At 40.6% G+C, this 27,179-nt stretch overlaps 1 protein-coding gene across 2 annotated transcripts in view; it reads left to right on the top strand.

The window, feature by feature from the left end:
- The first annotated feature begins 1,483 nt into the window (after positions 1-1,483).
- PLPP1 (phospholipid phosphatase 1) overlaps positions 1,484-27,179 on the top strand; it is a 113,702-nt gene continuing 88,006 nt past the window's right edge. For both annotated transcript variants that reach the window (XM_082624150.1, XM_082624151.1), the window contains exon 1: positions 1,484-1,945. In XM_082624150.1, the coding sequence (XP_082480276.1) occupies positions 1,888-1,945 (58 nt within the window). In that variant the 5' untranslated portion in view covers positions 1,484-1,887. The remainder of the gene's footprint in view (positions 1,946-27,179) is intronic.

Below are 27,179 nucleotides of genomic sequence, written 5' to 3' on the forward strand. Positions count from 1 at the left end.
TGGGAGACACAGGAAAGAACAATGTGACTCTCACCTTCCTGTGAAGTCTCCAGAGCTCCCAGGTGAACACCCTGTCCCCTTGAGTGCCTCCTATACACCAACACACTTCTATCACGATATTCACCTAACACATGCCAAATACTTACATACCACAAGTAAGTTCAATTCACTGTGGCCTTGCAATTTGGGGTCCCTGTAACTCTGGAAGTAAGGGAAGTCAGAGAATAAACAATGGCACATCTTTCTCAGGTATAAAGTGTTTAAAGCTTTCAGAAGATATTCAAACAAAAGGTGAAATCCAATGTTCATATTCCTTTTAAAGAAAAACATGCTTCTTCAAATACATTTTTTTGCTTGTTGGGGGATCACTTGGGGCAAGATCTTCAGATTCCCTGAGGGTGATAGTATCTCTCCACTCATTTTATGACTGTTTTGCAGGCAAAGTCAGAAGTACTAGGTAACAGTTTTCAATTTGTCTCACATCTTATGAATGAGGAGGAGAGATACCAATGGTTAACATCTGTAGAGGGTTTAAGCTTTTAGAAAACACTTTCATGTGTATTTTTTCTGGGCTTTATCACTTCTTGACTAAAACACAGAGCAGGGATTATCAACATCCCAATTTTACAGGTTAGGAAACTGAGATTACTAAACTTTGCTAGGGTCCTCCTGGAATCAGGGGTGAGAGGAATAAAGAAAACTCATTCTGACACTTGTTAAAGTGGTGAGGAAGACTTTATTCCAAACGATTGCAATAGGGGGTCATAACTTGCAACAGGAGAAAGCAATTGTGCTCAACTCCGACTAAGGCAAAGACATCTGGGGGTTTATGACAGCCAACAGACAAGCAGAATGAGCGGGTTAGTGGATGGAAAATTAAGAGAAGACATTAAGGGTAGGGGGATTCCTGCTTAAAGGCAGGCCAAGGACATATATTAAAGGACTTACATATAAAGGAATTTGATCACATATGAAAAGTAACCAGATACCAAGGGTAGAGGGATGACTTAGCAGAATTCACGCTAATACGGGGTTCTGCCCTGCCAGATTCGAAGGCCTCAATGGAGGCCCAGGCGAGGAGAGGGCTCGGAGGAGCCTGGCTAAAGTTTGTACAGGGAGAGAGTCTTTTTCACTGACTACCCCGTTCCTCTTTATTACCCAATCCCCATGAGGAGAGCTGGCAGGCAGCCAGGGTCGAGGGTCCAGCTCTCCCCTCGAGTCAGCAATGACCGGCGGCCAGGGATGCGGAGGCCAGGTTAGACGACCACCGGCAGAAAATGGATCTGAGCAACAACCCTCGCACCGCACGGGAGATGACCCCACGCTCCGCCGTCCGCCGCGCGGCCCACTTGAGGGGCGGGCTGCGCAGGTCGGGCGGGGCGGGGCCGGAGGCGCCGATTGGCTGGCGCGCCCCGGCCTGGTGTCTCCCCGGCCCCGCCCCGTCACCCCTCACTGGCCGCCCCGCCTCTGCCGCGCTCCCCCAGCCCGCGAGGCCGCGCGCAGGCGGGTCCCGCGCTGCCCCGCGGGAGGGGCCGAGCCCGTGTTCCTCCTCCCTACCGGTCCCCATCCTTAAAGCACGAGTCCGGACGCCCCGCCTGTTGTAGACGGCGCCTGCATCTGGACAGCGAGCAGCCGGGGCGGGCCAGGGCCGACCGAGGAGGGCCTGAGGCAACGGACCCGCCGCGGCTGGCACACGAGCCTCTCGGCCCCGACTGAGTGGTTGCGGGAGCTGCGAGGGAAGGGGTCGCGGGCGCCATTGCTGCCCGTCAGAACGCCGCAGGGTCCCCGTCAGCCCTCGGCTGCTCTCCTCCGGCTGGGAGGAGCCGTCGCCAGTCCCCGGCCCGGTCTCGTGAATCGGGTGCCTCGTCTGCCGCCCGCGCCGAGACCATGTTTGACAAGACGCGGCTGCCGTACGTGGCCCTCGATGTGCTCTGCGTGTTGCTGGGTACGTACGCGCCGCCGGCCGGAGGGGCGTGTGCGCGCGAGCCCGGGGTGTGGGTGCACCGGTGGGTTGCGGGTGTGTGTTCGCCGGGAGGGGACTGGGCGAGAGCCGCGGACGGGCGTGGGGTGGGGGTGTGTGTGTGTGCCTGACGCGCGAGCCGTGCCGGGCGAGACGGTGGGGGCGGCTTACGCAGCCCGGGGACCCCGCTTCGCAGCCCGCACCCCGGCTCCCGCGTGGCCGCTGCTGTTTGTCGCCCGGCGGTGCGCTGAGCCCACCCTGCTTGGACGCTGTTCACGCCTCTGCGCTCCATCCCTTGCTCTCCTGTCCTCTGTTTCCCTTCCACTCCCAGCCCGGAGGGTGGGCTCTTCCCCTCTCAGCTGTAGAGAAGCCTGGTCACTGGCTCATCAGGTTCAGTAGCGAAACGGGAGGTTTGATGCATTGGGGGTTCTCAGTAACTGGCGCCAGTGCCAGGTTTATCTTATTTGTGGGAAGCCGTTTACATTTCTGTCTATGAAAGACTAGAACTCTCCTAATTAGAAGGTGTTACCAGCTTGTAAATTGTCAGGCTGTTAAGTGGGTGTGATGATGCCAGGTTTTTGCCTTTAGGTTTGAAGAACCTTGCTTTTTTGGGGCTGGAGTGGGGATGGTGTGCCCCAGACATGCTGTGTCCTTCTCTGCACAGACCTTGCCATTGTGTAGCTTTCCATCTCCTGTGAGAGCCCAGAAGGAGCACTAGACATTTCTTTGGCTGCAGCAAATTTGGCGTTGTCTTTCTGACAGAAGAGTTCAGTTGTGAGTCTTCTGGTTGCCAGTTGCTCTTTTATTTTGACAAGAAAGAATTGAAGTCATTTGGCTAAGGGATAGGCGTTGGGAGGAGAGATTTTCACCTTTTCAGTATGTATTGTGTAAGGCACTATCTTTGAACTATTTATATGTTATGGAAAAAACGACAACAAGAAGACCTCGATGTTTGGGTAGTCCTACTCATGGTTGAGTATCGAAGTAATGGTATTGGCAAGTTCTCAGCGTTGGTTGGAGAGCTGTGACTTTAGCATCTTAGATGCAGGTCTGCATAATAGCTTTTCAGTGATAGGAAATTTTCCCCGGTTTTAATCCAGTATTCCATTCTCTTGCCTCAAACCTGACCATTTAGGTGCTTGCAGTCTTGCCGAATTTTTTACAAATCCTGTTACCTGTTTTTTGAGGAAAAATCTCTTTTTTATTTATGAAACATCTTTATTGTTTACGGAGACACTTAGTGTATAGCTCCACAGTGAATTTTAGGAATTCAGTTTAGGAAAGGGAAACACGATTTTGGAACACTCTTTTTATAGAAGCACAAGTGATCCTTTCAGATGTCCGGACATATTCATAATTACATTAAATATATTCAAATTTATTTTCAGTGAAAAGCGTACCTTGTTAAAGATGTTATATTTAAAAATGTATTTTAACTTGCACTGAATGTTAGTGGAGGTTTGTTAAACTTCATTTATATTATAGTGAAGGGAGAGGAAAATGTTTAGTCATAAGTGACTGATAATTCTAATATATTGGATATTATTCTGTCATTGCCACATATTGTGTATTGTCAGAATTATATATAAACTTCCCCTTTTCCTGCCTTGTGGGAGTCGGTAATTTATGAAACAAACGTCATGTTTTCTCTTTGGGCCAAACACTGAACCAGGATAGGTGAAACATAATACTGCTCTGAGGTAGCTCAGTGTTATTAAACAGAAAGCCATATGGTAAATCTATGTTTTGTTTTGTTTTAATTCATGTATAATGGAGGAAACTATATGCAGTACAACTTTATAAATTGTAGGTTCTTGCAGTCTATATTTTCAATATGATGGAAACATCACATAATTGTCCTATAGAGGTAAGAGTAATTTTATTGCTACATGGACCTGACAGTTGCGGAATTTATGACGTCTCTCAAAAAAGATAAAATTGTGTTTATGACTTTAAGTATCTTCGATGGTTTTGGAAAAAACTTGTTTTGGGGACTTATGCATTTAGTATCAGATACTTATACCGATCTATTTGAAACACATTTTATCTGTTCTTGTGTTACTAGAGTTTTAAAGTAATTCAGTGTATTGTCAAGATAAGCCCAGAATTCCCTATTCCTAAATAGAAAGTGAAGTGTTATTTTAATTTGGTATATACGATGACATTAGATTTAACAGTATCAACTCTCCATTACAAGCAGCAATGAAGGAGAACAGTGATGCTAGAGATACGAAGCATTTTCATGCTGAGTTTTGGGAGATAATATATTTTTATAGCAAACTCACCTTTCTAGTGGAGTCTAAGGGTCCACTTTAAACCAAACTTTAAATTTGGTTTTCATTCACCTTACTGACAGCAGGAGATTGGCGGCCTAAAATGGTGATAGCTCAAAGAGGGTTATCAACCTGGCATTAACTTTTTTCTTTTTCTTTGGAGAACTACAGGCGAGATTTGACTATAGCAACAAAAAGATGATTAAGCACTTCATAAGTACAGGGTTATGTGAAAGTGATTCATAATTATAATGTGAATATGTTCCAGGTTCTGTTAATGATCACCCAACATCATATAGTGTATCCATTTGATATGCTAATGTTATGTGATTGTGTTACATGGCTATTTTATAATATTACAGAAGGTGACGTCTGTTGAAGTGATAGTTAAACATGCTTGTGGGGGTGTGTGTGGGTTGTGCATGTGTGCACATGTGTATATGCATTCTACCCCAAATCAGTGTTATCACCGCTGTGAAACATGAGTTCCTCCATATAATATACCCGGATTATTAGTTCCTTTAGTGGATCTGGTCAATTCTTGGAAGAAGAGTGAGAATTTTGAGAGCTGATCTATATTTGATTCTTTTCTGTGGTGGAGCATGGTCTTGCCATCTTTCTCTGGCTCTTTTGATAATGAGTTCTATGATTGTAGAAAAGGCCATAAATACCATCTGAGCACACAAGAAAAGCTACTCTACAGAGAATGGTAGTGGGCTGGTATGGAAGCTGTGTTTTTGCTCAATGGTTTAAACCATGTCCTGAATAAAACTTATTAGTGTTTAATTGCTGAGGGTCATTCTAGATTTTATGCACCCTGGCATTAGGCTGCCAGTTAATGGACACTGAGTCCACTAATTGATTCAGTGCACATTGATTGAAGGCTAACTCTGTTCCAAGTTCATGTTAAGTGCTAGGGATACAAAGATGAATAAGACAATCTGTGCCCTAAAGGAGTTCAGGGTCTAATGAGGGAGAAACAAACAAGAGTCACAACACATTATGATAAGTGTAATAATGAAGGTATGGAATATATGGCCTTTGAGTACAAAGAAGAGAGTTGCTCTAGATGAGATGCATTATAGATAAAAGGGTTGTCTGTTTATTCTTAGAGATGCAGAAATGACAAAAATTACCTAGGACTACTCTTAGAATCTTTTTTTTTTCTTCCTCAACTTGATGTAGGGCAGTGGGAACCCAAATAAGTACCTGTGTTTATGACTTTTTTGCAGGTTCTCATGACGCCTAGAAGATTTGGGTGGAACTGGCAAAACCTTTTTATGTGCCTGTGTTTTTCTGGGTGGCGGTCATTTGGAATATCCTTCTGTATTGTATATTCTCCTTTTGCCCCTTCAGATCTTTTCTCCACCCTGCTCTTGCTTTTTGGTTTCTGGTTGGCTTTGACCAATGGGACAAGAGCAGGAGGCCTGGAAGAGCCAGTTTACTCCTGCTGGATTTGTGTTGCCAGAGCTGTTCTGTGTTTTGTGAGTAGGTCACAGCTTCTATTCAGTGGCCTTCTGTGCCAGCCAGCTACAGTTACAGATCTTTCTGGGTTCTGGTAACCCTTTACTTGCCCCTTTAGGCCTAGAGATGATAATGACTTCCTCATGTTGCTGGTGTGGGAGTATTCCACCATCCCCTGCTGCTTTCCCTAAACCCTGCCTGTACTTTTGAAGATTATTCCTTCATTAAATTCTCTCTTGAAAACCTTATTTGGATGTGTTGTTTTTTTGTTCAGGGCCCTTCTGATAATACTCATGTTATGTCCAAACAGATGAGGTAACTTCCCTTTCTGCACTTGACACCAGTTACAGTTTCCCATAATAGCAGGTGATACAGCAACTCATGGGCCCCACCATTGGCTTTCTTGGAATGGAGGGGGTCATGGTTACCTCAGCATGCTGCAAACGTGGTATCACCATTATGCCAGATCAGAGTCAATAAATTTAGGGGAAAATGTGGCAGCAAAAAACATTGGCATCCATAGGTGGTTGTGGAATCCCTGTTACTTATTCTTCTCCAGTAATTATGCTGACATCATCCTGCCCCTTAAGTAGTACGCCTCACGAGTGCTCCCTTTCCTGACCCTGAATCTGGGCCCCTTTCTCAAGTAAAAATCAAATACTTAATGAAAGAGTCTCACTTGCTAAATAGTCTGCAGCCTTCCCTTTTCTCCTAACATTTATTTGTTCATTCACTCATTATTGGGTGAATTCACTCATGTATTTGTTTCTTATCTAGTAGGTGCTGGGCATTCTGTTAGATACCAAAGAGGTAAATAAATAAATAGGACATAGTGCCTGTCCTACTTGCCATTTAAACTTCTGTTAACTTCTATTCAGCAGACTTCTTTTGCTTCTGATGAAAGTGTACTGTGCTTGTTTCTCTGTTTTATGTAACTGTTCTCTTTCCTCTCAGCCACAGAGAGAAGGAATCTCAAAAGATGAACAGAAATTTGTCAAACTGGCCTATTCTTGGGTCACACTGGCCTCCTGTTGCAAGGCTTTTTCTACCTTTAATTGGCTAGTTTGGAACAAAAGCAGAGGCCTGGAAGAAATTGATAGTATTTGGCTCTAGTTGGTTTTATACAGTTGACATTAAACTTAAATTTACCTTGCTTGGAATAGAGTATGGAAATATTCTGAGGCCATTCCCCTCTATAGCTTTTATGAAAAGTAATTTTTTCCTTTATATTCTTTTTGAATTACATCCTTTTGGAAACTCTTGGACATGCTATGAATCTTTATTAATTTCTTTCTTGTTTAGTCATTTTTGGCTGAGTTCTACCAAAGTTTCCTATGTGTTACTTAGCTTGTGGAATTATTCTAATTCTTTTTGATAAGAAATTAAAGTTTAAATTGTTTACCCTGCTAAAAAAGAAGTTGGTAGTAAGTCATTAAACATCCACATTTTAAGTGAACCAGTTAACGTGTAGCTTCAGTTTTATGGAAAGGAATTTGGAATGTTAATTGTTTCCTCCTAATTTAGGTGGCTTAATTCAGCATATGAGATGGAAATATACAGTCTATGTAATAAGCTAGTTAGGGATTATATGGAAACTGTCTTGCCTCTTTTCTTATTTTCTTTCTGAAAAAGCGTTCATTCAGGTATTATGAGCTGTGGTTACAAGTAACTTTCTTCTTTCTTTTTGGCCCTCTTCTTTTTCTACTTACCTTATTTTTCATTTTCACTTTTTCCACTCCAGCCTGCTTTCCTTCTTCCCTTCAACCTTCTTGCTGTCTAGGTTTAAAGCCCAGATGGCTCAGAGTTGTTTTTTACTTAACTGAAACTAGTCTAACATTGGGAATGACTTTTTCTTTAAAACATTAGATAGACAGCACAGTCTAGTGATGGACTCTGGATCCAGACTGCCTAGGTTCACATTCCAGCTCCTCCATTTACTAGCTGTGTGACCTTGGGCAAGTTTCCTCTTTGTGCCTCTGTTGCCTCAGCTGTGTAATGATAAAAGTACCTACCTTGTGTGGTTGTTGTGAGGCTTAAATGAGTCAATATATAAAGGGCTTAGAGCAGTGCCTTGCACTTAATGTGCACAATGTGTTTGTCAAATAAAATTAATCACCTATAATCCTACTATAACAACATCATTATTTTAGTAAAAATAACATCAACCTCATTTTTTAATAGGGACAAAAACACAAACTTTAAACCGTTTCCCATGAGTACTCATGGAATGTCTTTGAAGCTTACAGAATATCTTGAAATAGTAGTGTTTTATCAGTCACATGTAAAAACCACATATATGATCTTCAGGTAGTGGTAATCCCAGCTATGGTAGAAATCGATCTGTATAGTCTGTGGTAGAATGTAATTAAACAAATGGAAAAACTGTTACTTTATACAGTGGTTAAGTCCTGAATTTCAGCTTAATCAAGAAAATGGAGTTAGCCACACTCTGATCACCTTCACTGTTTTTATTGCCCAGGCCTTGGAAATGATTGAGTGACCATGTAAAAAAGTAGACTTAATATTCCTAAATTTTTTGAATGACCTTAATTGTGCATCCTCATTTGTGTAAATTCTATTGTTTGAATTCCTATCTGCAGTTAAGCAGGCAGCAAAGAAAAAGCTACTGTGTAATACCTCTTCATACCCCCTCTCCCTCTTACCCCTGTTTTTCCAATCAGGTTTTATTTATTTATTTAGTTGCTAGCTTGCTTGCTTGCCACGGCATGCGGCTTATTGGATCCTAGTTCCCTGACTACGAGGCCCCCTTCAGTGGAAGCGTGGAGGCCTAACCACTGGACCTCCAGGGAATTCCCTCAGATATTTATTTTGACATGTGTTAACCTGGTACTATTTTTTATGTTGTGTTTAACACAATGTTAAGTTTTTAAAATATATGATTTTGCAACATCCTTCATTTATTTATATATTAGCTATTATGTGCTTAGTACAATGCTAGGAGCTGTAATTATCACTGTGAAAAAGATAGGTAAGGTCTCTATACTAATATATAAGACAATTACAGATGTTTGTGAATGCCATGGAAGAATGAAAACAAGGTTAGAAGAGAGTGAGATGTGGGAGGTGGCAATCTCAAGGAAGGCTTCTCTAATGAGGGCATTTTTGATTTCAGATTTAAGGAGGAAAGTGAGTTGGTCATGGAGGAGCTGGAAGATGATGATTCCAGGCATAGGGAAGAGCAGGTGTTGAGGGCTAAAGGGGCAAAAGGGCATTAGTAACAGAAAAGAGACCCGTGTGGCTGGAATATAGTATGTATCCATGATATTCTTTTTTTTTTTTTTTTTTTAATTCGCGCTGGCTCGGCGCATGTACGTGTCACCGGCTCTTTTTATTTTATTTTATTATTTTTTTATTTATGGCTGTGTTGGGTCTTCGTTTCTATGCGAGGGCTTTCTCTAGTTGTGGCAAGTGGGGGCCACTCCTCATCGCGGTGCGCGGGCCTCTCACTATCGCGGCCTCTCTTGTGGAGCACAGGCTCCAGACGCGCAGGCTCAGTAGTTGTGGCTCACAGGCCTAGTTGCCCCGCAGCATGTGGGATCTTCCCAGACCAGGGCTCGAGCCCGTGGGTCCTGCATTGGCAGGCGGACTCTCAACCACTGCGCCACCAGGGAAGCCCCGATATTCTTAATAGTGAATTTTGTAAACTTATTTCTAAATGTCAGAGTGGATAATAATAATAACTGACATTTACTTAGTGCTCACTAGGCCCTGTGTGGCTGTGAGGTCTCTCAAAAACGTGCTCAGGGACGATAGCTTGTTCATCTTCATTCTGTAGATGATGGAGCTAAGGCCTAGAGCAGTTGGGAAACTCCCAGTGTAACTCAGGTAAGAAGTGGTGTGGTTGAGAATTGGGAAATGCATTTTTAAGGGTTATAACTTTTGAATTCAGATTGACTGGTCCAGGTTTGAGAAATGAAGAGGGTGAGGAATGAAGGATTGAGGGAATTAATTGGCTGTAAAAGCAGTGGTTATTTTCGGTGGCCTAAATGTTTTATGACTATCTTTATTCTATATGATGTTGCTGCAGAGTCAGTTTCTGCTTATCATGTTTTGAGCGTGTGTCTGCTGTCTAAAGGAGGCACTTTAATTTTTCATAAGTCAAACGCATAATAACTACTAAGGGTTTGCTAGGAGGGTATATCATACTGGAAGATGTAACTGATTTGCCCTGTTCAGTAACATACCCACAGACTTTTTCTTCAAGTACGTTGTTGTCATAGGCATTTCTGCCCAGTAAAGGAAGACCTTTGTCCTTCATTGCATTACACATGAGTCAGGTGTATAGAGTTTAGAGTCACCTTTCGTAACTCACTCCAGCAGATATAGTTAGAGCCTCATGGTTTAGTTCTCAGTTGTCACTGCTTGGAAATGTTTCCTGAGTCTTTTTTCAGGGTGGAGTGCCCAGGAAAATGACATATAGGAAATGTGTAGCGGATGAGCTCTTGAGTTAATTGGCAGCTTGTTAAGCCAGGTTCTGCCTTGCCTTTTGGTTCATTTACGTCAGCAGGAAGAGAGATGGGTTGGCTGCTTAGGTGCTTGAGGTAAATGAGAAGAAGAGAAGAAAAACGTTCTTTATTGAATGAATAAATGAGCCTTTGGTAAGTGTCTTACATAAACTCATGAATCATCACAGAACTGTATGGTATTAGCCTATGGTATTAGCCTCATTGTATGCCCTAGCACTGGTAATACAAAATGGGTGAAAAAATAAAACAAAACCCATGGATCTCAAATAGCTTCTTGCTTTCTCTGGAAGTCGGACTCATAACAAACAATGACAATACTGTATGGTTAAGTTGAGTGCCTGATATGTCACAACACTTAGGTTACTAAAAATGAGTGAGATAGGGCTTCCCTGGTGGCGCAGTGGTTGAGAGTCCGCCTGCCGATGCAGGGGATACGGGTTCATGCCCCGGGCCTGGAAGATCCCTCATGCCGTGGAGCGGCTGGGCCCGTGAGCCATGGCCGCTGAGCCTGTACGTCCGGAGCCTGTGCTCCGCAACGGGAGAGGCCACAACAGTGAGAGGCCCGCGTACCGCAAAAAAGAAACAAACAAAAACAAACAAACAAACAAAATGAGTGAGATAGGGTCTCCATCCCCAAGAGGTACACAGAGCACTGTAAGGGGAGAGAAGTAGGAATTTGCATGAAGTCTGTCTGTATTTGAAAATAGTTTCTCCTGAGACCACTGCTTTTACTTTCCGGCAGAGGTGCTGTCAACCTTTGGGAACATCACTTTCGGCTAGTGCTAAATTCTGGAGATAATTCCTGTAGATAGTTCAGAATCCTTCTATATTACTGGGTGGAAACACTGTAATACCGGTGCTTAGAGCGTGCGTGGCACATGGTAGGCATTCAGGTATTTGTTGCCTGAGTGAGCAGGCAGTAGACTTGAGACAGCCACTCTTGCGGGGCTGGAATGCTCACTCCATCTATTCCTAACTGTACGACCTTGGGCAGGTTGCTTCAACCCTCCGTGAGTTTTGTCATCTAATGAGGAAACGGATGATGAGAACCGTGTCTTCCTCATGGTGCCGCGAACTTAGATGGGCTGAGGCACGCGACAGCGTGTGCGACGTGTTTAGCGTGCTCCTTGCCTGTGCTGCTGTTGTCATCAGTATCACTGTGACGCTAATAAACCACTGTAGTACCGCTGACCCAGTCTGTTATTTAAATTTGATACCATGTGCTGGTGACTGTTCTTGCGGAACGTTATTCAGTGTAGTTCTAGCTTCAGCTTAAATAGCATTTAAGTTGGAACCTGGTTCATAGTTCAGTTTTTAGTGTCCAGATCACTATGGGAGATGTTTTGATTACTTCTAACCTGTTTCTTTCTGGAGTCAGATACCTTACTCAGATCTTCTCATTTTACTTCTAGGTAAGCGACGTTCCCACAGCTCATAGACAAAGTACCCAAACGAATGTTTGTGGTTGTAGAGAGAAGAGCAGACTAGAAATAGGAATAAACGAAGGTGTGTGTGAATGGCATGGTCGAGATAGTCCTAAGTTCTCTTAGTACTCACATTTTAAAACGCGAAGATTTTATTTCTTGAATATAAACTGGTCAAAAGCTAATAACTTGCAATACAGGTTGAAGCACAGCTGCAATACAGCTAAACATAACGAGTTCTTATAACTTCTCTTGATCAATAAGAATTTTTCCTTTTTTTCTTTCCATAGAGTTTAAAAAATAAATGTATATAGTGATCACATCCATCTGCAGTGTTCTTGGATAGTCCTAATTTTAGGTAACAGTCTTCTTCATAGAGGCAGTTTGTTAAATGTATGACTAAATGTAATTCAAAGTTATACTTTTATAATATTTTTCTTAAAACAACTATTAAAAAACCCACACTTTTCAAATGACATCCCAATTTGATTTAGAAAATATACGTAGCATAGTTATACAGTGCAGCAGAAGCAAGTGATGTTTATTGTATTTTACTTTTTTTAAAATGGCATTGATACAAGAGAGGAATTTTGAATATGCTCCTTCTCAAATATTGTCTGTGTCTAACCCAGTGGCCCAATTGGAGAAAAGGTCTCTTAATTTGTGATTGTTATCAAAACTTGTTAGGCAAGTTATGGGTAATACTCAACTTTATAGCTACTGTTGGATATCTACATTAATATGAGAGATTCTAAGTTCTGCCATTGAATATAGTTTAATTACTAACCAAATCTAATAAATAAATAAGTTACCTTTTAAGAAGATAAGTTTTTGCATTAGGATTTGACATTGTGGATGATTTTTCACTGAATAACAATTTTGTTTATGTAACTTTTTTTAAAGGGTTCAGAGTGTGGTCTGGTAGTGAAAGAGGTTGGCTTGGAAGTCAAATTCTAGTCTTCTGCTACTCTCTCTGATCACATGGGCAAGATCACCTGGGCTCCTTCATCTACTTATATGTAAATTATAGTGAGAAGAATGTCGGCCTTGCCTATCTCTCCAGATCATAGGGGTGAGCAAACCTTGCTTATTAAGGAGAGTCAGTAGCTGCAGAATATATTGGAGCAGTTGATACCACTGGACTCAGGGTAGGAAAACAAAGAGCACATGGTAAATGGGGCATTTTGAGCAACTGCAGCAGACTTGCAGGAGATCAGTTATAAATCTAGCCTGGCCATGAAGACAGTGAGCGTTGTCAGCAAAAAATAGGAAAAAGCTGAAGACTGATTGAAGTATTCAGGAAGTAGTGATATAGGAAAAATGGGCCCTGATACAAAGTAATGCAGGCCCCCTGCTTGAGTCTCTTCTTTCGCCACACATAGGTATATGACTTTATCAGTGACCAAATGGCTCATGAAATCTTGCAACTAGTTGGTTACTCTTATGTCAGCCATATTGTGAGAAATGGTAACATATGCTACCTCGAGAAGCCAAAGCAAAATATAATTTGGTCAAACTCACTGAAATTTCAGTGAAGGGAGATTTTCAGTTTTAAAAAAGATAAAGAATAATGTTCACCTACTATCAAAATAAAAAGAAAAAACGAAAAAAAGAAAGAAACCACAATTCTAACCTAGTCTGCTTAATATCAGGAGATTGTCATCTGTATCAACAGCAATTTGTCTTTGGCTAAGACTGTCAGATTCTTGGCAAAGATCTGAAATGCCAGGGGAATCTCTTCTAACTTTATATCCACCTGTGCTATATTCTATTCCAGTGACTTGCAGAATAGTAAATAGGAGAGAGATTTCTTTGAAATAAAATAATAACATTATCTAGGATTATGTTTCTGTTTTCCTCAGTACTAGGCTTGCAGTTTGTTAGCCAGTTAATGATTGGAATGGTGAGACCTTAATGTTACTGTTTAGCTGTAGCTGGCAGAATGATTCATTACTACGTAGGGCATTGGGGTATAGCTATCATTGAACAGTTAAGGAGTTTTGTCTATCCTATAGCCCTGGAAACCCACCACCGATTAGAAATATGTACATCATAATTAAAATACCATGGCCGAAGTTGTAAGAAAATTTTGACAAAATTGAGTCCTATTTAAGAGTCATATTTTTTGTTTGCTAATAATTTAAAACTTACACTTAAAAACACTGAGTAGTTGTGACTGAAATTTTAAACTCATAAGCCTCTGTAGGCCAGAGGCCCTGATGTTGGCTTTGGCTAACTTAATTTCTTCTGATAAAAAGGGAGGCAAAGAGGAGAGTGAGGAAAAGGAAAGTTTAAAAAAACAAAGAAGTGAACATTGCTATAGTCTGTTTTTACCTTCCAAGAGGAAGTCAGGAGAGGGTGAAGCTTCTTTGAGAGGAAGAGGGCCAGTAGGATTAATCATGAGGATGTACCTCACAAGGCCTGAGATTGCTGCCCAGTAAAGAGATTGTAGTGGAGGTTCTGATTTTCAGTTGGATAAATCTAAGGGTCACATTTATTTATAGTAATTTAAATTTCCTGAGGTAAGGAATTTGTCCTTTAGGTTGATCAACTATAATTGAACCTATGTTTTGGATTTACTAGGAAAAAAGAGCAGATTGCTGGAAAAATTTTGTTATAGTTACCCTTACTTCATGTCCTCAGACTTTTCATAATTAAGAATGAAATATTGACATTGGAGGGGAATTCCCTGGCGGTCCAGTGGTTAGGACTCGGCTCTTTCACTGCCGTGGCCTGGGTTCGATCCCTGGTTGGGGAACTAAGAGCCACAAGCTGCCCAGTGCAGCAAAATCAATCAATCAATCAATCAAATTTTAAAAAAAGGAATGAAATACTGAGATTGGAAGACAGCATAACTTGGTTGAATATTTTGTAAATTAAAAGAAGAAGAGTTTGAAATTTTGAACTGTAAGGTACATCAAACAGAATTGTGGCAGAAATGTTATAGCTCATATCGGGGCTAGCCATAGGCATGTTTTAGTGTATTATCTGAATATAATTCAGAAGAGGGTGTTTATGTTATAGGAGATAAAGACATATTAGTACTGTGTATAATAAAGGGGGTGAGTGGGTACTTTTTGAGGGGGCTAGCATCATGTCTGTGCAAACTGATTACTCAAAATAAGAGGGGAATGGACTGTTGTATTATTTTAAAGCAGTTTAAATGTAGGGTGTTACCTTGCAATTTCAACAGAACTTTATTAAAATATTTTATATGTTATCAAGATACTAAATAAGTTTCCATTTATTTTTACTAATGTATAAAAGTTTTACAGAATTATTTTATATTGATAGGATGCATAAAAGTTAAAGAATATGGACACTGGAAACATACTGGTCTGAGTTTGAATTCTAGTTCTATCACCTACCACTAGGGTGAATCACCCAAGTTGACAACTTCAATTTCTTTATCTGAAAAGGACTGGGTCTTCATCTGTATGTTCTCCTTGGCTGTGATGAAGTGTCCACTACATAGTAGGCATTTGTTAATTCCAGTAATATTAGTTCTTCACATATTGTGTGCTAGGCCCTGTCTTAGGCAGTTGGAGATGCATATAATCACACAAATAAATATAAAAATGAACTAATAAGTGCTATGAAGGGGAGGTATGGGTACTATGCGAGTTTATAAAAAGGGTTTTGAATAAGGAGGATAGGGTAGCTTTTTAAAATGATGACTTTGGCTGCAGGGAGGAATAATAGATTGAAGTTGGAAAAGAATGGATTTAGGGAGATCAGTTAGGAGGCTGTTGCAGCTGTCCAAATGAGATAATGGTAGTGAAAGTAAAGAGGTGCTGGTGGAAATGGAGAAAAGTTTGAAGGGATTTGTGAGGTATCTGAGAGGTAAAATGGACAGGTTTTGGTGACATATTGAAAGTGGAAAGTTGGAGAGAGAGATGTCAAAGATAGTTTTGAAAGTTCTGGCTTGCATAATTGGATAGACGTTGGTTTCTGTAATAACTGAGCTGGGGAGCACTAGGAGAGAACCCATTTGAGATGGGAAGGGGGGTGGAGATGAGATAGTGAGTTTGGTTTTCAGCGTGCTGTGTTTAAGGTGCCTTTGAGATTTCCAAGAGGAAGTATCAAGTCCTTGTTTGGATAAATGGGTCGAAAGCTCAGAGGAACTGTCTGACTTTTGGGAGTCATTGGCATATTCATGGTAATTGAAGTCATGAGAACTGATGAAATCTCAGGAACAAGTTATAAAGTGAAAAGGAAAGAAGGTTTAGGACCGAGCTATGAGAAACACCAACTTTTTAGATTGGTTGGAGGAAATGAAAAATACCAAGACTGAGAGGGAGGGAACACTTTAAAAACCAGGAGAATGTTTCTGGAAAGCCAAGTGAAGAGAATGCTTCAAGGAGAGAGTGGTAACAATGTCTACATTCTCCTGAAATGTAAGTAAGATAACACTTGGAAAGTGTCCATTGGGTTTAGTTACACAAAGGTCATTGATAACCTTATGTAAAGCCATTTTTAAATTGGGGTGGGCTGGAGGCTTCCCTGGTGGCGCAGTGGTTAAGAATCCGCCTGCCAATGCCGGGGACACGGGTTCAAACCCTGGTCCGGGAAGATCCCACATGCCGCAGAGCAACTAAGCCCGTGTGCCCCAACTACTGAGCCTGCGAGCCACAACTACTGAAGCCTGTGCCCCTAGAGCCCGTGCTCCGCAGCAAAGAGAAGCCACCGCAATGAAAAGCCCACGGACCGCAACAAAGAGTAGCCCCCGCTCGCAGCAACTAGAGAAAGCCCCTGCGCAGCAACAAAGACCCAACGCAGCCAAAAATAAATACATTTATTAAAAAAAATAAATGTTAAAAAAATAAATTGGGGTGGGCTGAGAAGTGAGTAGTTGGTGAAGTGGAAATCTGTGGCTATTGGTAATTCTCTTAAAAAGTTGCACTTAGAAGGGAGAGTGTAGTAGCCAATAGTCTGGGATAATACGTTGTCATGGTTTCCTGTGATATGTTCAATGGGGGAAGAATGATCTTGCCAGATAGAGGGACCATTTTTGGGTCAACGGTATAGCAATAGTTGAACTCCTCTTACAGAACCCTGTTTACTGGGAACACTGGATTATTTGATATCCTTGTTTTCCAAAGTAACTGTTACCAAATGTGGTGGAGTTTGGGATATGAAGCCTGGTAGACTTGGTTTCAAAATTCTGCTTTGCTATATATTCTTGCTTCAGGTCACACAAATTCTTATTTAGTCTTGTTGAGCCTCAGTTTCTTCACTTGCATAATGGAGCGGATACTGTCTACTTCACAGATTTGTTAGGAATAAATGAGAACCTATGTAAATAAAGTACCTGGTACTTAGTAGGCATTCAACAAACTAGTATCTGCCTGTCTTTTTTTTCTTGCTTCCCATGGCAGCTGCTATTTATTGTGTAGTTTCAGCATTGCATGTTTGCTCTTAGCCATAAAGGAATAATTTGTGGGAGTTCTTCCTTCTTGCAACTTATCTTCTGTATAAAATAACTTGAGTGGTATAAACATAGATTTTTGGGAAAACGGATATATGATTTGCTACTGCAATAATAACTATTAAAAAAAGAATTTTACCAAACTTTTTGGCTTGTGTGCCTTTTAAAAAAAGTGTGTGTTTTAAACAAAGCTTACTAATTTAGATATGCCACTTTGGTAACTTCCTGCCAAAGTTAGAGTTTTTATGTTTTCCTTCTGAGACACACCTTAGTATAACTTTATTTTAGTTTCTGGAACCTTGCCATTTGGCATAATTTCAGACTAGACGTGATGGATCCACATAAATACTTTTAAGATTTAAAATACACAATACATTTTTTTTTTTTATAGGTGGGGGCATGTGAACTCTTAAAAGCCGTTGAGGTCTCAGGTCTGGATTTTATTTGGTTGTTTAAAATTTATTTGTAGTTTTTTTTTTTTTTTCTTGCGATACGCAGGCCTGTCTCACTGTTGTGGCCTCTCCCATTGTGGAGCACAGGCTCCGGACACGCAGGCCCAGCAGCCATGGCTCACGGGCCCAGCTGCTCCGCGGCATGTGGGATCCTCCCGGACAGGGAGGACACGGACAAACCCGTGTCCCCTGCATCGGCAGGCGGACTCTCAACCACTGCGCCACCAGGGAAATCCTAAAGTTTATTTGTAGTTTTGATTCTTGAATTACTTCTTATGCATATTTTGTACCAAAATGGTGAAATCAAGTCAGTCAGGTTTCTTTTCTACAAGTTCAGTTGCTAAAGCAGTCTTAAAGGATTTAAGGATTTAATATCTGCCCCCCAAACACCACCATAAACAGTCTCTAAAGAGGAATTAACTTATGTATATACCTTCCTAGACAATGATATTCTATAAATTCTATAAAGGCATTAGAGTTTGCCAGCTTTAGTCAAGAATCAGTATGATAGTAAACATACACTTTTTTTTTTTTTTTTTTTGCGGTACGCGGGCCTCTCACTGTCGTGGCCTCTCCCACTGCGGAGCACAGGCTCCGGACGCGCAGGCTCAGCAGCCATGGCTCACGGGCCCAGCCGCTCCACAGCATGTGGGATCTTCCCGGACCGGGGCATGAACCCGTGTCCCTTGCATCGGCAGGCGGACTCTCAACCACTGCGCCACCAGGGAAGCCCAAACATACACTTCTTATTCTTTGGAATATAGGTCCTCCTGCTGAATGGGAGAAGTTGTCTCTTGCCCAGCTGCTAATAAGGGAGACTTCGTTGGTTAAGGGAAGTTTGTGGATGGCATTGCTGAGACTGGAAGTCTCATTAGTTCAAAGAGAGAAGTAACTTAATCAGGTGATCTCACCTGAACACAGGATGCTTTGTCTTATAAGCTTAAATAATACCCAGATGAAACCCTGCAGGTCAATTTCTTTAAGCTAAAGACTGAATAAACTCTGTAGAAACTATGTTTCAAAGAGGAACCTTCCCCTGATTCACTCTTACATATATTAAAAAAAAAATTTTTTTTTGTTTTGTTGCGGTACGCGGGCCTCTCACTGTTGTGGCCTCTCCCGTTGTGGGGCACAGGCTCCGGACGCGCACGCGCAGGCTCCGCGGCATGTGAGATCTTCTCGGACCGGGGCATGAACCCGTGTCCCCTGCATCGGCAGGCGCACTCTCAACCACTGCGCCACCAGGGAAGCCCAATTATTTGGATTCAGCATAATGCATTTAACCCCATTTTTCGACATTTGAGTCTTGGATATGGAATAACATCATTAGTAAAATCTAGATTAGTTTTTTCTTTTAAAATAATTATTCTGTGATTTCCAAATTTTCTAAAATTAACATGTAATAAATTAGTAAACTCTAAAAAGCCCAGAAAAGAATATAAGTATCACTACTAATCTTACTGCCACCCAGAGATGACCTCTTTTTTAACATTTTGGTTATATATCTTTCCAGACACTTAAAAAAAAAAACCTGTGCTCTAAATGGAAATACACTGTCTTCAAATGAGCTAAAGAAGACTGTTAGGAAACTTCTCAAAAGAAATGATAGATCCCTCCCCCCCACCCCCCGCCAAAAAAAAAGATCTGTCTAAAGTCCTTGTAGACCAAGCTAGAAGTCTATATTAACTGAGAATATCCTTCCAATGTTGAAGAAATAAATTTCAGACAGAATTCAACATACAAAGTCATTATTTGTAATCATGTATGTATCCAGCATAACTTTGATACTAACATGGCAAAGACATTTTATATATATATATAAACATCCATATATATATATATCCATATATATATATCCATTCTCTCTTATGAAAATATTAAGAAAAAATTAGGAATAGAATTTTACCAAACTGAATCTAGTTACCTAAAAGACAATATATTACAGTAAAGTCTGATAAGGTCCCAAAAAAATCAACTGAAATTTTAGAAGCAGTTGATTTTATTGGACATGACTGGAAAATTTTTAAAAATTAATTTTGAAGCAAGAAAATATTTTTCCAAATATGCTTATATATATATATCTATATCATTTATTCAATAAATCTATTTATATTTACATATTTATATTCAATAAATATAAACTGTAGGTATAGTAGACATCAGACTCTGTATTCAATGTTAGGCATCTTTTTTTTTTTGCAGTACATGGGCCTCTCACTGTTGTGGCCTCTCCCGTTGCGGAGCACAGGCTCCGGACGTGGAGGCTCAGCGGCCATGACTCACAGACCCAGCCGCTCCATGGCATGTGGGATCTTCCTGGACGGACCAGGGCATGAACCTGTGTCCCCTGCATCGGCAGGTGGACTGTCAACCACTGCGCCACCAGGGAAGCCCCTAGCCATCTGTTTTAAACAAGATTCATTTCTTGCCCTCAAGTAGCTTATAGTTTATTGAAAATGTAGTTGAGGCCTAGTGATAGTGGTAAGAAAAAGAAAAAAAGAGGGAGGAAACAATAAAAAGCATTTTCATTAAAGGGAATAGACAATTCCTAAGCAGGTATTGGTGTGAAATAAAGTTAGAGTGATGAGTAGATCATACAGTTTTATGTCTTATGTTGTTCTGTGCTGTCATTTCATGTCATGTGATATGATGCGAAATTATTTTAAGGAGTAGAGAGACCACTTACTGATGGCAGTACTTGGATTTAAGAGCCTCATCACATTTGTCAGTTAAAAGATAACCTAGCTACAATGTGGCATGTGGACTCGAAAACTCAAGAGGGGCTTCAAGAGTATAAAAAACTATCATAACACTTGTGAAAATTAATCAGAATAAACCAGGGAAATGACTGGAAATTTAAAAGAAGTATGTGGACTGTGAGGGAGAGGAGCAGTAGGAACTCTCATTTATTGCTGGTGGGATTGCAAAATAGTACACCCAGCTTGAAAGACAGTTTGGCAGTTTCTTACAAAACTAAACATACTCTTACACAGGATCTAATAATCATGCTCCTTGGTATTTACCCAAATGTAAAAAACTTATGTCCATACAAAATCCTGCATGTGGATATTTATAGCAACTTTACTCATAATTGTCAAAATTTGGAATTTTTGGAATTCCAAAATTTTGGAATTTGGAAGTAACAGTGATATCCTTCAGGAGGTGAATGAATAAACTATGGTACATCCAGACTAAGCAAAAAGTCATGAAAAGACAAGGAGGAGCCTTAAATGTATATCACTAAGTGAAAGAAACCAATCTGAAAGGGCTACATACTGTATGACTTCCACTATTTGACATTCCAGAAAAGGCAAAACTATGGACAGTTGTTGCCAGGAGTTAGAGGAGAGAGAAGGATGAATAGGTGGAGCATAGAGGATTTGGGGGGCAACAAAACTACTCTTTGTAATACTATAAAGGTAGATGCATGTCATTCTACATTTGTCCAAACCCATAGAATGTACTACACCAAGAGTGAACCCTAATGTAAACTGTGGACACTGGATGACAATTATTGGTCAATGTAGGTTCATTAAGTGTAACAAATGTACCACTTTGGAGGGATTATTGATAATGTAGGAGGCTGCGCATGTGTGGGGAAAAGAGGTATGTGGGCGATCTTTGTACCTTCCACTTAATTCTACTGTGAACCTAACACTGCTCTGGAAAAAATAAAGTCTATTTAAATAAAAAAAATAATAAAATAGATAACTAACAAGAACCTACAGTATAGCACAGGGAACGCTGCTCAGTATTTTGTTAATAACCGAAATGGGAAAAGAATTTGAAAAAGAATAGATACATGTATATGTATAACTGAATCACTTAGCTGTACACCTGAAACTAACACAACATTGTTAATCAATTATGCTCTGATATAAAATAAGAATTTAAAAACGAACAAACAAAAAACGTGTGCTCTAAAAAAAAAAAGCAACAAGTTGGGATATTACTTCAAGTACCCTTTTTAACATAGTCTTATACAAAATTACTTTTAATGGTTATGTGTGTTTCATTGTTTGTATTTGGCATAATCCACTTTACTTCCATTTTTTAATATTTAGGTTATTTGCAGTTTTTGTGCTGTAATTCTGTATACAACATCTTAGTAGAAACTTTGGAAAACCTTCTTGGCTCGCCCATCCCAGACTATCTCAGTGTGTTCTGGCCTTTTCTGCCTGCTTCTCTCTCTCTTCCAGTACTTCCTTCTTTAACAATAAGACCAGATCAGGCGGACAAGCTCTTCTTCAAACAATTCATTAACTATCAGGCAATGAACATGCTGGCCTCTGTGAATTCAGGGATCAGAGAGAGATATAGACCCATTTTATTTGCCAGAGATAAATAATTTCAATACATCAGTTAAGTGTTGTGATAATTTTATGTATGTATCAGGTCCGTGGAAACTCAGAAAGAGAGCAGTTGTTGTGAAGGCAGTAGGCAGAGGAGAAAGATCTGGGAATAAGCATTTAATTAAGCTCTCTTAATGTGCCAGGTAATATGCTAGGCATATTACTAGGCTCTTAGTTTACAACAGGGAGGTACATAAATTATATTTATTTGCATCCACCATATGAGGAAACTGAGCTTAGATAGGTAGATCATTTGCCCATGCTCACTCAAGTAGTAACTGGGAGAATGCCCAGAGTAAACCCAACTAGGTGTATCTGACTACAAAGCCTCAGCTCCATCTGGGACCCCACGCTGCCACACCAAAGGAAAGATTCCAGGAGGAGCTGAATAGAAAGAAGCTAGAATGGCAGGTAGACGTTAGCTAGGTGGAGGGGGTGGGGTCATTGTTTGGAGCTTGGTAAGAGGGGAGTCGAGAGAGGTGATATGAGGCTTAAGCCAACATTAAGAAAAAATTTGTATATAGTAAAATTCACTCTTTTGGGATACAGTTCTGTGAATTTAGACAATTTAGAACTTAGAGTCATGTAACCACCACACAATCAAGGTACAGAACTAGTCTGTTCCCTCCGCCCCCCAAAATTCCCTCAGGCTTCTCTTTTTTAGTCAGCTCCTCCCACCATTCTCCACCTCTGACAACCATGGGTCTGTTCTTCATCCTATAATGTCATATAAATGGAATGTCATATAATGCCATATAGTAAATGGAATCATACAATATGTAGCCTTTTGAGTCTGGCCTCTTCACTTAACATAATGCATTTTTAATTAGGCGGCCATTAATGATGTAAACGTTACTGTGTAATTTTGCTATAGTTTTTTGCTTATTTCAAAATGTGCTTATATCATCCCCAAGTCCAGCTTCATGTAAACAGCATGTTTTTTTTTTTTTTGGCTGAGAAATGATTAATAGTTATAGCTTCAAATATCAAAGAAGCCCCAAATAGATTCTGGATAAGTGCCCAGGAGAAAGTAAAATAGAAAAAAATCAGCTGTCTCTCCCCACACCCTATTATGTCAGCCATCTCCTTGCCTCTTGCATGTAGAAATCAGCATGGAAAGTTTGCTACTGAGTGTGACCTTTGCCAGCATGAAAAAAAAAGGGAACAGCTGTTACCATAAGAGGGTGGAAGGAATTAATGTTGTTCCTGGCCAGTTGGCACTGTGTGCCTTTCTGGGACAGTAACAACAGGTGACCAACTTCTGCTTTTTATTTTTGTTATCGTATAAATAAATAGGCTAACTTGTTTTTTGTGCGGAAGTATCAGGGTCCATATTAAACTACCCATGTCGTTGTCCTGGATTTTTTTTTAAAGCTGTTTAAGTACATACACAAATTTATTTTAAGTGTCTTAATGAACTAAGAGACTCCAAGGTTGAGGATATTATAGGTAATTATTGACAGAAAACCAGAAAAAGTAAAAACCTTCTTTGGTAAATGTCACTTATATCTAAACTGCACTTTATCCCTTTTGTTCCAACTTAAGCAGAAAACCAACAAGATAACTAAGTACTTTTTATAGTAAAACCATGTCAGCCACAGAGAGGTGGCGACTACAAGCCAGTGACCAGAATGTAGGTTTCCTAAAAGCCGAGGGTGCACTGTTCTTTGAACTCTTGCCCCTGGATACTTTGAGTGCCATCTCTGTGAATCACACCCAAATATATAGTGCTCTCGACCACTGACCCCTCCCATGTGGCTCCACACTCTTCACCTTCTCCCCCTCTACCTTGCACAAACTCATCTTCTTGAGGTACAGCTTTTGTCAAGTCCTTTCTTGCTCAGGAGCCAGTGTTGATTTTTCATTTCTTGTTGAAGCATATCCAAATTATTTACCTGGAATTGAAAATCCTTATACTGTAGTTTTGCTTTGCCCATTCATATTTCTCTTATTCCTCATTTCCCTCTACCCTATTATAGTTGGATCATCCTGTTGTTTTTGTTTTTTTAAATTGTCTGGCAACAGACTGAGCTCAGGTATCAATCTTTAATTCATTACTAATTGTTTCCCATTGCAGGTATTTTGAATATTTTTTTCTACTCTATTAAAACCTCCAGTTATCTCCTGCTCTCCTCATTTTTTAGCAAATGGTACTGTTTCCCACTTCATTTAGAAGGCTTTAGAGTCAGATAAGTGCATGTTTGAATCCTGGATGCATCACTTACTATCAAGGCTGGTAGACAGTATACATCTGAGTCTTCCTTTCCCCTGCCCACAACCCTCCCGTGGACCTCCCCAAGATCCCACAACTAAAAGGTTGAAGCAGAACCCAGCTCCTCCAGCACCAACTGGCAGCTGTTCTGAGTGGCCAGTGCTGGTGCAGTACTAGTTGTTAAACATTTTAAATTTCACCCTTATTACAGGTATGACTTTAAGTTACTTATTCTCTCTGAGTCATCCTCTCATCTTTAAAATGGGGATAATAATACCAAGGTGACTCTTTGTTCATTCATCAAATATTTGTTGAGGGCCTGCCTTGTTCTAAGCACTGTGTGAGGTGCTTGGGGTATATCAGAGAATAAAACAAACATATTCATGCCTTCTTGGAGCTTGTGTTCTAGTATTCTGAGAATTAAGTGAAAATTACTGTTAAGTGTTCAGTATGGTGCCAGACCCATAGAGGTGCTCATACTGTTTCAGCCCCCTTTCTTCCCTTTTGCCACACTGTTTTCATCAGGGCCAAAGGGCCCAGGGGAGTGAAGCCAATACTAATAACTGGATATGGCATCCCCAGAGAGTAACCAGGACCTGACTACATTGCATAGCAATACAAATCAAACAGGAAACACTAAAAAAAACCCCAACACTAGCCAACCCTGCTCTTGATGAGTTGATAGTCTTGGTCGTCTGTGTATGCTTACATTTCCTCTCATCTCCTATGGATCCAGCTCCATCCATTCATGCTCATTCTCAAGTCCTCCTCTCCCACCATCTGCATTTCACCACATCAGCTCACTGTCACATGTTTTGCACCATAGAGAAGACCAAAAAAATCATTAACCTTCTTTTGCCGTATTTGTCCTTCAAGGTAGAGACCAAGTTCTCCCCCTTCCTTCCTTTTTACCACAAGGCATTTAAAAGTTTCTACCCACTTACTCTCATTCTCTAATTCTTTGCAGTTTTTCTGTTTTCACTCAGAGTACTGCAGTCCTTCTATCGGGAGTCATCAGTGACCTCTTGTGTGTAGCTTTTTAAGTGGCATCTGCTATTGTTAAGACGATCTGAACCCAGAAGGCTCACGGCCTCGTTGACCCGGGGTTTAAATCCTAATTCTGCAACCTAAGTTGCCTTGGGTAGGTGTCTTCATCTTCAAGATGATGTAATAACATTTCCCCTTTAAAGTTATTAAAGACCATCTAGCATACTTTCAGGGAGTTAAGTAAAAGCTGTTATTGACATTTTTGAAAAGTGCCCCCTCATTTTCCCTGACACTATTCTTTCATGTTCTTTATCCTACTTACCTGGTAGTTCATTGCTTAGTAGTCGGCTATGTTGTCTTTCTTTTTTCTTTCTAACATTATGGTTGTTGTCACTTTCTCTGATCTTCATAAAATCTCATGGCTTCAGCTATCCCCTTTATAATTGAAATTTCAGATATTCATCTTTACTCTGCATTCTCTCTTGAGTGTCAGATATGAATGTCTAGCTGTGTGCTAGACATGAAACATTTGTCAAATGATCAGGACTAAGAATCAGGAAGGAGTCTCTGCATTTGATCTGTAGAGGAAACAAGCTATCTTACCTGGCAGACTTATTAGTTTCACTTGTTAAGTTGGTAAAATTTTGAATGACTTTCTTTACTTTTGGACATGTAATGATCCTTTATAAAGGAGGGGGAGAAAACCCTTTATGTTCAGAAATAACATACAAGTCCTGTCAATTGGCAGGAAGATTTTTCATGTGATTCTGGAAAGATTTGCAACACCTGTTTCCAAAGAAAGCAAGAAAAATATTGCATGTTTTTCTCTCCAAAATGTATTTTGTTCAAACTGAATTGGACACCAAATAAAGAACATTCCTTAAATTTGGAATGAATAGAATTTTCTAAAAACTGCCCAGGTAACACAAAGTAGTAAAGAGCCAAAAAAATTTTATTTACTTTTAACCTTGGCCTTCTAAAAGGAGAAAATGAAAGGGTTTGTAGAAGCAAATTTCACGAAAGTAACTGTAGACTTACTTGTTAGATCCAAATATACATGTAGAGAAATGAACAAACATGGTTAAATTTATATATGCTGGACTTTTTTTTTGGAAGGGAGAATATTTCTTACATATGGGTTTTATCCATTACCTTTTTGGTAAAACATCAGCTCCTAGAAGCAGTTCCCTCACTGTTTATTTTTCTTGTAAGTTTGCTGTTTATTTTTCTTGTAAGTTTTGCTGAGGTTTCTTATTTCTCTTCCATAGTTTGCCTCAAACTGTACTTACACATTAGGATGGCTCAATCAACCCAAGTGTAGTAGATTAAGATATATGCTAGGTCACACAGAACAACTCCACCTTCACCGCAAGTCTAACCAACAGAAGGAAATCAGCTGTTTGTCTCTACACAGACCAGCTTAAGCTTATAGAATCATGGGTTGAAAAGGGACCTGAGAGATGTCATTCTTCTTTTTCATTTGTAGCTAAGAAACTGAGACCCTGGTGGTTAGTGTCCATTCCTAAAAGAGAGGTGGTATGATGTGAAAAGAAGAGGAACTTTTTGTTAAAATCCTGGCTTCCCTCTTTACCAACTGGGTAATACTGGTATCTGCCTTAGTACACACCCAAGAGCTGTGTACTCTTGGGTGAGTTGCTTAACATCTGTGAGTTTCTGATAAAATTCAGCTCAGAGATATAGTTAGTGCCGTTTAAAATTTTTAATAATTTGCTGTATTTGTGTTTTGTTTTCTTAAACTTGAGCAAGACTGATTATTTTGTTAACCTATAAAAACTCATTTGGTGGGGCTTCCCTGGTGGCGCAGTGGTTAAGAATCTGCCTGCCGACGCAGGGGACACGAGTTCGAGCCCTGGTCCAGGAAGATCCCACATGCAGTGGAGCAGCTAAGCTCATGCGCCACAACTACTGAGCCTGCGCTCTAGAGCCCGCGAGCCACAACTACTGAGCCTGCGAGCCACAACTACTGAAGCCTGCGCACCTAGAGCCCGTGCTCCGCAACAAGAGAAGGCACTGCAATGAGAAGCCCGCGCACCACAACGAAGAGTAGCCCCTGCTTGCCGCAGCTAGAGAAAGCCCGTGTGCAGCAGCGAAGACCCAATGCAGCCAAAAATAAATAAAT

The sequence above is a fragment of the Mesoplodon mirus genome, assembly GCF_964341445.2.
Source record: "Mesoplodon mirus genome assembly, chromosome: 5".
Lineage (NCBI taxonomy): Eukaryota > Metazoa > Chordata > Mammalia > Artiodactyla > Ziphiidae > Mesoplodon > Mesoplodon mirus.